Consider the following 11319-nt stretch of genomic DNA (forward strand, 5'->3'; position numbering starts at 1 on the left):
TCTCTCGCACATGGATTTCCTGCCAAAGCCTTTCGCAGGCAAGGATGGTGGGTGAGGCCCACTGAAATGTATGTGAGAAATCGATTCCATCCATCCGTTTTGAGAGCTCATTTCATGACGTTCATCAAAAATGAGATGTATACAAAACTCAAGTGGGTCACACGAGAGGAAAAATTGATAAAAGAAATTCCTACCGTTGAAACCTTACTGGGCTCCACCGTGATGTTTATATGCTATCGAAACCGTTTATAAGGTCATCCTCAACGGGATGAAGTGAAAACACCGAAAAGATATCCTGATACATAACTTTTATTGCCATAAGAATGCTTCAACAGTTCTCACTGAATTCCTACATTTTCCTCTCGTGTGGCCCACTTATGTATTTTTATACTTCGTTTTTGGTAGAACATTCTAAAATGAGCTCGCAAAACGGATGGACGGGGTGGATTTCTCAAAAACATCTCTTTGGACCCCACCCAGCATCCTTGCGCAGGAACTTCCTGCTAAAGGCTTTCGCAGGAAATCCGCGTCCCTTTCTCTCTCTACAAACACGCCGCCTCATTATCCAAGTTCCGACCATGTCCTCCCCCCTCTCTCTCATATTTCGAGTTCGGAAATCTTCCCAATTCTCCTCTTTCTCCCTCATCTTCCGAGCTCCAATCTCTTCCTAACTTCCTCCGATCATGACCACCGACCAAACATCCAGATTTCCGCCAGGATCATCTCCGAATCTGACGCCATTTTCGCATTGGCCTCTTGGGACCAACCACACGGCCCTTTGGCTATTGAACAGCGAACCTTAAAATGGTCCGCCGTGATTAGGTTTCAGTAAGATCAGAATTCGAAGGCATTCCGCGAGCTAAGCTTTTCCGCAAGTAGAGGAAGAGGATCTAGCTGGGGGAAGAGCATTTCAAGGTATTCTTCTCTCGACTTACAAAGAGAAACGCACCTTTGCGTTGCTTCTTGATGGCATCCTCCTTTTAATGGCATCCTCCTGTTTTTTTTTTTTTTTACCCTGTTTTTCTACATACTCAATTCAGTAATAAATTCATGGTTATCTTTCAAAAGGACAAGAATAACAAAAGCATACAAGCATGCGAAAGGATAATTAGGAGAATTGATGGGGCTGTATGGCTCCAGCGCCACTGGGGAACTCCACGACGAGAAATTCAGCTAGCCGATGCCATTTATCTACCCAGTCGGCAGTTCCTGCGGTCGGAAGCTATGTTGAGCACACCGTGATGTTTGTGAGAACTCCACCCCATCCATCCTTTTTTCGAGATCATGTTAGGGCATGAACCCAAAAATGAGCTAGATCCAAAACTCAAGTAAGCCGGAAACAGTGGGAGTTGAACACTCACTTTTGAAAAAATCGTCGGCCATGGAAGTCTTTTTTTAGTACATTCCAATGAGAATGACCTTAGAAACAGTTTGGGTGCCATATAAACATAACGGTGGACCCAAAAGGTTTCAACTTCACCTATTTCCTTCCCCATCTTTTCCTGTCGTATGGCCTTGGATGGGAGTATCAGGCACCAGGCCCGGCCTCTGGCTTCAAATTCAATCCCACTTTTGAAGCTGGCTGGGTTTGGATCTTGTACAACAGCCTGTCGAGCCAAGCTGAGTCAGCCCAGATCAGCCCATAAGTTTTGCAAAGGTAATTTTATTATAGGGATTTTTATAGCAAAACTCCTGAACAATTCAGATTTTACCAAATAATGCTTATATGATTAGGAACCAGTGATTTTGGAGGGATGAAAAAAAAAAAAAAAAAACCCCTTTTCTAATCTTTTATTTAAAAATAGTGAAAGTCAAAATTTGTGAGACCCACGTGGCATGCGTGTAACATCCAACCCAGCCACCATATGCATCCCATCATGATAATAATATTAATAAAAAATTCAGGCCAATCAAATCATAAGACGGGCTACACTTGAATTTGGAAAGTTCTAGTGGTGTAAATTATTATTTTTTTATATTGGTCCACCTTATGATTGGATCTGTCATATTTTTGGTTCGCCTAATAACCATGTTGGTGTCTATATGTTGGACGGGTTGGATGTCAGATAGGCTCCCATATATCTCGATTCTCTACATTGTTACGAAAAAATAAATGAAAGCAGTAATCTAATTTCCCTTTTTAAAAAAGCACTGCTCTGGTAAGCTCCTCCAGGCAGTATTTCATAAATTTTAAATCATTGAGAAATTTTGTAGTACCTCCAAGAATGGAAAGCATGTAAATTCTCCTTTAAAAAAAGTACTGCTTTATGGTGTGGTCCACTTGAGAATTTAATCTGCCTCGTTTTTTGGACCATGCCCCAGAAAGATCTCGCAAAAATGGGGATGGACGGTGTGGATGTAGCACATACATCATGGTGATGTGTGGCACACCACGCAATCCTCTTCCTCTGTTTTTTCACTCTGTTTTTGTACGTCCTCACTTCAGTGGTAAAATGGTGGTTATCTTCAGAAGGACAAGAAGAACACAAGCAAGCGAAAGAATAATAAGGAGAATTGATGGGGCTACATGGCTGCAGTGCCACTGGTGAGCTTGATGACCAGAAATTCAGCGAGCCGATGCCATGGATCGGCCTCTACATAGTAGGAGCTTCACTGGTGTGCTCTCTTGCCATGGGAATCGACACCTTTTATGCATTCCGTCGCCGGAAGATCTGGTTCCCATGCAAGTTCTTCTCACTTAATGCTACTTCCTTGACCTTATTATCCATTGCCACAAAACTGCCTGTGGATCTGAACACATCCATGCCAAGCCGTGAAGATCAGCTGACCAAGCTCAGTAGCACCATCCTCATTTGCACCGCAATGGGCAACTTCATGACCTCTCTAGGAACTATGGAGGCATCCGAATTGCTTTCAAACGTTGTCGCCTTGGCTATTCTTGTGATCACTGTGATCGTTAATGTCGGTATTCAAATGGGTACTGGTGTGATCTATGCTTTTGTACCTGAACATGCCATAGTCATGTTTTTCATGATGATTTTACTCGTGATCTTGGTTTTTTCGGCTTTAACAGTTCCAACAGCCCAGCAGCTGCTAGAACGACAGTATCTTGCCAAGCAGGTACCAGTTATGAATAGAGTGTACAATGATGATGTGTTCGAAGTAGATAAATTGAAAGAAGCTGTACAAAAGGGATGGATGGTGGCCCATACTTGTAGTCCTCAGTATGTTCGCTCAGCTACTTGCACCACAGCAGGAGATTTCTGCCTCCTCAGTGCACTGATTTTATTGGAAGCTTCAGTCAGATCATTTATATCATCGTCTTTGGACTTCTGCAGAGGGGAATCCGACTATAAGTGGTCAATTAAATTGGTTTTAATTTCTCAGGTGATTGCAGTAGTAGTTGGTACCATTCCCCCAGCTATTAGATGGTTCAATGCTATTAGCTTCACAAGCCCAAGTCAGAAAAGAAGCTACAGAGATGTGTTTAAGGTAGAGGGGTACTGGATTCAGAGGCTGGTAGATTGGAAAGAAAGCCCTCTACCATTCCACATTGGTAGAAGGCAATGTAGAAAAATAGTCTATTTCTTAAAATTTCGATTTCTTGATGCCTGCATTGGACTGCAAACTGCAGTAGTAGTATTCTGCAAGTTCGTTTCGCTGGCTTCTATATTGCCATTGAGTTTGCTCAGTAGAGTCTTCTGCCGCTCCCGGAAAGGGCATTATAGGGATTCTGAATCCAACCAACCGGAGTCGAAGAATCTGCAGGATTTTGTATTGCATCTGGAAGGGGAGGATGTTTGGGTTGATCTGATAATGAAAAGCGGTCTCCAAGACATGAAGCAATTGATTGAGAAGAGCAGGAAGAATGAACCTACTCATCTGATTAAACTTCTAGAGTCAGCTTTATCAGAAAGTCTCAACGGTGTGGCCGAGTTTGATGGTGACCAGGTTCCGCCAATTGGAGAGAAGCTTCAAAACTGTTGGGTTCTGCCTGTGGTTACCCTCACAAGCATTGCCGTCGCAATTCCCGACATTGACCAAAATACAATCAGATCATTGCGGGATGCAGTAGATGAAGGCCTCAAGTATGTAAGGCTCATAGAGAGTTGTGACACTGATATTTATGATCTAAAGAGGTTTAACATGAGGAAAGCAGCGGATATAGTATGGCGTGGCATTGATATTTATGATCAATGGCTTGACATTGATCTCCACATATTGGTCACTGAAGAAAAACATACGAAGAAGATAATCGAAAAACTAATGGATATAGGATCCAAAAGCGTTTTGGAGTTCACAGCTGGGGGTGGTGGTGAATGGCCTGCAAAGGTATTGGCAGCCAATTCCATGTACTGGATCGGTAAGACTATTCTGGAGAAGCACAATGACAAGCTTGAGTCTCCTGAGGATTTGTCCAAATGGTTACAAACAACTATTGCTGACATATTGGGAGCTTGCCTTACCAACCTGCCTCGTGTTATATCTATCGAACGCCGTGGCGACAGCATTGATGAGAGGGAAAAGGAAATAAAGGATGCAGCATCTGCTCTCGGTGAAGTTCAAGACGTTTTTGCAATTTTAAGTAAGCATAAGCTCCCAGATTTGAGCCCTTATGAGATGGCAGATATTGACGATTGGCGTGAAGCTCTATCTCGCCCTTCTTCTCCTGATGATGTCTAGCTTAACTTCAGGTGAATTGCCTTTATTAATTGAGAAGGAATTCGAAGCAAGGACCTGGAGAATGAAAGAAAGCAGATCACCACTCGGAGGAGTGTTGATCCTTAGATTAACCTGGTAATATAATTCTTATGTGGCTTTTTGTATTACTATCATGTGAATCGCATTTAGAATGCACTACTCAGTAAGGAAGTTAAATCTTCATGCATGGGATTTAAATGAAAAAAATGAATTCCTAAAAAATATAATGGAACTATAGTTGTGAGATGGTTTCATTTTCCATCTTATCAACGTCCTAAAGATGTGGGTCAAAGTGAAAGAAACTTTCACCTCACATTATATATTTATTTCAACAACAGTGAAGTAGATGAACAATTGACTGTTATGTGACTGGGAAGAAGTCTCCCTTAAGTATTGCATGAAGACATATGGTGGGGATAATTTTTAGAAATGTATAATAAATCATTGAATGCACAATGCAACTCATGTAGTAGTGATCTCATTAACTGTACCAATTTTTCATGAACAAAAATAATTGAATATTGTAGTCTAAGGCACTATATTCAGAAGTTTAAACTAGTTAGGCTTCTCCTTATACTTTCTTAGACCGATATGCACAGGTTTTGATATTGGAATGCCAACACGGGATGTTGTGGATTGGGCTTCTTGTTTACAAAATAGATGTTTGTAATTTAATTCCTCATTTCCATTAGTAGTTGTTCCCCTCTTAAGTCCTTGGTGGTTTACTAATAAAAGTTTGTTAACTCTTGTAAAGTTTGTTAACTCTCGGAAGATAGAAATTATAAATAAAAATAAAAATAAAAATAAAAATAAAAAAGCCTATAAGTGACTAACAAGTGAATTTTCTGCCCCAAACAAGACCTGTAGGTAACTTGCCTTCAAGTCATTTATATTTCACCCAACTTACAACAGACATCCAAACAGGCCCTTAGGGTTTTATTTATGGAGGGATTGGAAGGTTTGCCTTTCCATCCCACGCTTCATTGGACACGTTTTTTAATAGTACAGGTCTCCAGATTTTCGAGAAGGATTAGGAGTTACATGGTACTGGACCTGAGGCTTTGCTTTGTGTATGTACGCTGGTTTTCGGTTCCAAGAATGAGGGCCTTGGTTAGGCCATCCACACCATTGCTTTGTGACTTAAAAATGTCCTCCACACACAAAGCCAGCCATTGTAGGACATGGACCTAAATGTGAGGGTGATCCAAAACTTTAGCGGGCAACACTGAAAGAAGTAGTGAGGAAATGAGCCACTCTAGTGCCCCTCTTATGCATGTGAGAATTGAATTTGCTAGCAGAGGAGCCCTCAGCCAGTTGCACCATACGCCCCTTTTGACATATCAGATTGTTGGCCTCATAGAGGATGAATTGCATGTGGAGCTTTTTCTCATTATATTTGAACTCTATCATATTATAGTAATCAATGAACCTATCATACTTATGTGTATGTGGTAGGAGGATGGCATTAATAAAGTCCCCTTTGGCATTTCCAATTAGTGTTAATTCATTGGGTAGTTTGAGAATCTTTGTGATATGCTAACTAACGATGTGCTTTCTTTGAGTTTCAAGTACAGTTGTCCCGAGGGTTTGGACATGAGCATTAACGTGAGCATCGAACATACTCTTCAGGCATAGATATGTCCCTGGCTTTTTAACGCAGGGAAGAGCATGAAAAAGTAAAGATGGTGATTATTGTCTTCCTCAAATAGGCAAAACCTTGAATCCACAAGAAAAAATAAATAAAATTTTAATAGTTTTATTGAACAATTGTGTAATCTGTATGATTTCTCCATTACACTATTAATAAAGAAAAATAAAATCATAAATTCGTAATTACTCAAAATAGTAAAATTCTAACTCTAATAGAAGTTATCCAAAATAATAAAACTCATTTAAAGTCTAATTTGTCAAAAATAGAAAGCGCAGATAAACCTCACGTGGAGTTATAGTATTATTACAAGTAATTTTTTTTAAAAATGAAAATCTAAAACTCTAAAAATAAGAAAATGTGACAAAAATTGAAATTTTTAAAAATAGTAATTATATATATATATATATATAAAATTCCATTTTTCGATTGGAAGTGTATTGTTTCTCGCAAAACAGATAGACATGACCCCAATTTATGGGTCGGTTGACCCTGGATGACCCGTTACAGTAAAGATTGATAGGTTGTACGTCTCGTAACAATGCTCAGTTCAAAAGTTATGACCGATTTACGGTTCATACTTCAAACGGCAATTTTTCTCTATCCGGATTGAGTTTATTCGAATCGGACATGCCTAAGCCCCATTACCTCATGCCCTATGTAGGATTAGGCCCGGATTTGATGGACTACTTTCATTTTCATTTGGCATTCTTTTGGTCTGCCATGCAAGGAATGTATCTATGCCACCTCATGTTCCACATATGATTGTGAAGCACATTAGATGTGGAAGCCCAGGCTACCTCATTGTCTCTTTCCCATTTGGCATACTTAGATGAGACATCTAAAGACACATCATCAATGGTCGAGTTGGGTTCAAGCCTGGGAAGGCTCATGTATGTTATACAATACTTTGTCAAGGATGAGTATTAGCTTGAGCTTCTAGGACCAATTGACGAAGTTTTTCTCAATAAGCTTTTAAGATATAATGATATTACTTATAATTTTGACATATTTGTATAATAAATTTTATTTAAAAAAAAAAAAAAAAAACTTTTAAATTTAGTGTTCTTTCATCTTGTGCTAGGGAATGTGATGTTTTAATTAGGCACGGAAATGCAGAATCTGTCTTGTCGTGTCTCCAACACAACTGATGGCTCCCATTGCACAATGTAGCTAAGGGTGACATAATATGGCCTCAAATATTCATTCACCGGCTGACATCCCATGCAGAGAGTGCACCACAACATGTGATTTCAATACAATACCCTACATGGGACTCATCTTACAAAAACGTGCCATACATCCACTAATGCAACCAGGACACCTACGACGCTTGTGAAGCCCCCGTACACAACTCACATAAAACATCCATAGGATTATCATGCTAGGGTCTAACACGACCCGCAAACCATTAGACATGTGTGATACAGGGTTGATCTAGAAAAGGCACATAGTCGGACCTCCCACTACTTAATCTAGACCCTTAGATGTGATCAATACATCAAATTTACGCTCTGTTAACTTTCATCCCAATCCAATCTCTAACGGATGAGATTCATTTGTAATGGATCAAATGGTTCATAACCTACCTTGGATAGATCTGATCATTAACAGTTATATATTAACCATGCAGAGGCTTCCTCACTAGGAATAATACTTCCTCGTGGAATTTAAGGCTAAACAGCCGGCTAGTGAGTGAGACATGCACGATCTGATTAAATAGTAGTATCTTATGCAAGGTTCCTAAGATATATATATATATATATATATATATATATATATATATAGAGAGAGAGAGAGAGAGAGAGAGAGAGAGAGAGAGAGAGAGAGATCACACCATCTAGCTCCGAGGGTTAGATCACTAACAGCATGTGCAAGCTTATTGATGTAGAACATGTCGCAGATACGCTCCTAGCATGGTTAGGCTAAAAGAAGGTGGACCGTAAATTAATTGTAACTTTTTTATTCGGGTATCGTTAAAGGGTGCACAACCTATAAATTTTTATTGAAACGGGCGATTTGAGGTGAACCAACCCACGTCATGGGTCGCATCTGTCCATTTCATCAAAAAACACGCACTTTCAGCTCAAAATGAATTTTTAAATAAATTTTACTATTTTTAATAATTCTAAATTTTTTAATAATTTTTTTATTTTTAGAGTTTTAAATTTTCTTCTCTTTTAGAAATAACTTGTAAGTATGTTAGGATCTTCTAGCAAAAGTTTATTTAGAATTTTTATTTTTAGAAAATTAATTTTAGAAGAGTTTTATTAGAATTAAAATTTTTATTAGAGTTAGAATTTTGCTATTTTTAGTAATTACGATTTTTAGTTTATTTTTTCTTTATTATTGGTGTAACGAGACACGTTAGTGGCTAATCAATTAAATTACGAATTTTATATAATTTATTTTTATTTTTCTTACTTTTTTCCTCATAGATTTAAGAAGCCTATGTGAAGAGTCCACAGAAGCTCCATGTATTCGGAGTAGTTATGATGTAAAGCAGGTTGTAGACAGTTACATGGCCAAGATGGATCAAAAAAGGCCCGGTTAACAACAAAAGTGATCCAGACCATCGGACCTTAAATCGGACGTATCTCGCAATCCGGAATGAGTTATCTGGCATAAAATATATGATTTTGGGGTAGAACGAGCTACTTTAGCCAACCAACCCCGCTACACCGGGTTTCCCAAGCTGGAATTGCGAAATACCGCTAGATCGACAGTCATTTCCCCATTTTAATTTCGTTTTTACTATAAATAGTAAGTTTTAGTTTGATTATAACTCTTCATCCATTGGGCTTTAGGAGTTGCGTCCAACGTGAAAAGAGCTTAGAAAAATTAGGAGAACGGTTTGATGAAGCCAAATAGGACACTTACTATTTTTGGCTGAAAACCTTACACACTAGTAGACATCACGACCGTCTATAAATAGTAAGTTTACTATTTATAGTAAGTCGTGAATTCTAGGAATTTTAGTTGTAGTTTGATTCTGACCCCTATTTAAAGGGTTGTGAACTCATTTTTATCTGTGAGGAGTCCAGAGAAGTTCCGTAGATTCGGAATAGTTATCCTCTTGAGGAAGACAGTGCTTGACCTCACGTCCTTCCCTGCGTCAAGTTATCCTTGAAGAAGATGGTGATCGACCTCATCACGATTCATCCCTGCGTCACTTATCGAAATGAGGACCCCACACAACCATTATAGTATGGACTTGTGGCATCACAATCCATCAAGGGTGGGTGGGCCTCACATATTTCAATGTATGGTCAACTAATTGAAGAACAACATAGAGGATCACAAAGGCAATACGCATGACTTACAAGAGTCAATTGCCCCATAGAGAAACAAACGAGGTCCATAGACTAATTTGACTGAATCTCCATGATCGAGCTATCCGTTGATCCATCTGAGCCAACAAATGTTTCGGGGATGTGCTAATTCGGCCAAAGAGCATCTTTTGCCCCAACTTGACTTTAGATCTTTGGACACAATGTATCCGATCCAACTTATCCATCTTGATGAGAGCACGTTCAAAAAATCCATCAAATTAAATTTTAACTAAATCTAGTCTCTAGATCATGAGTTATAGCCCACTTAATATGAACCATTGTTCGGTCAACAGTACAGCTCCTGTCTTCATGGCATGGTCCCCCCTTCAAGGTCTAGATGTTCCATTGAAATGATACTTAGGCAAGAAATTGAAAAAAAAAAAAAAGGTTTTAAAGTTAAATGATTCCTTGTGAACAGATGTTCCACTGAATGTATAAACCTGACCATCGAGATGTCAATGATGTCAGTCCTAACGCGGTTGATCATGTGCAGATTGCTCTCCTGCGGCCGAAAGGTAGGAAACAGTGGGATTCAATGTCCACTGTTGAAACATTCATAGAGCCACAAAAGTTTTGGATCTGGCTCATCTTTTTTGTGTTTACAGTTCATCCTAGTGAGAATGACATTGGGAAAGGTTTGGAAAGCATATAAACATTAGAAGGTAACAATGATAGGCATTTCCCTCCTCGCTTTTTCATGTCCCATGGCCTACTTAAGTTTTGGATCTGCCTCATTTTTGGGCTCATGTCCTAAGAAGTGCTGGCAAAACAGAACAGATGGATGGAGTGGAGTTCTCACAAACATCACGGTGGGTCCCAACTGTAGGGTTACAGGCAATGCATGTTCATTGGAAACGGATTGGCTACTCCCCAGCCACCAGCCAATGGCTGGTGGTTGGTGCTCTGTGGACCCCACCATGATTTATTTGTTTCATCCATGCCGTTCATATATATTTTTAGATCATTTTATGATATGAGACCAAAAATGAGGCATATCCCGATCTCAAGGGCACCACATTACAGGAAACAGTGTTGAATGAAAGTTGACCATTAAAAACTTTTTGGGGGCCATGAAAGTTTTGGATCAAGCTGATCTTTGTTTTTTCCCTTAATCTGGGTCTATGCGACCTAATCAACAGATTGGATGTCAAATAAACAGTGCAGTGGGCCTTAGGAGGATTTAAATGGTGGATGTCCAATTACTATTGTTTTCCTATAGTGTGGTCCACCTGAGACTTATATCCCTTTCATTTTTGGAAAAAAAGCCTAAAATTATCTTTTAAAAAAGGATGTACGGAATGGATGAAACACATACATCATGGTGGGGCCCACAGAGCACCGACCATCAGCCACGGGGCTGGTGGCAGGGGGAGTAGCCAATCCGTTTCCATGTTCATTGTGGACAGCTGTTCTAACCGTCACTTTTGTAGGTCGCTTATCACATGGCTATGAGCCTCTGGTAGATAACACCCCTTGATATTTGGGATATGGCCCATGCTGTGATGGCCCACCTGGACAGAAGTTTGGATGACAGTGTTGAAGTCTTATGAAGATAAGGTTGCAAACCAGCATTTCTCTTATATTTAAATCGAACCAATTGTTCTACGCCATTGGCCTTTTGTGATCATTATAAAAAAAGAAAATAAAAAAATAAAAAATGTGTTATTGACTTCTTGT

The 11319-nt window shown here is 39.5% G+C and overlaps 1 protein-coding gene across 1 annotated transcript; it reads left to right on the plus strand.

Moving 5' to 3' along the window:
• Positions 1-448: 448 nt before the first annotated feature.
• Positions 449-4920, plus strand: LOC131248310 (uncharacterized). The gene is made up of 2 exons (XM_058248551.1): positions 449-915; positions 2471-4920. The coding sequence occupies exon 2, from the start codon at positions 2518-2520 to the stop codon at positions 4642-4644; it is 2127 nt and encodes a 708-aa protein (XP_058104534.1). The 5' UTR covers positions 449-915; positions 2471-2517; the 3' UTR covers positions 4645-4920.
• Positions 4921-11319: the final 6399 nt, after the last annotated feature.

The sequence above is a fragment of the Magnolia sinica genome, chromosome 6 (genome assembly GCF_029962835.1).
Source record: "Magnolia sinica isolate HGM2019 chromosome 6, MsV1, whole genome shotgun sequence".
Lineage (NCBI taxonomy): Eukaryota > Viridiplantae > Streptophyta > Magnoliopsida > Magnoliales > Magnoliaceae > Magnolia > Magnolia sinica.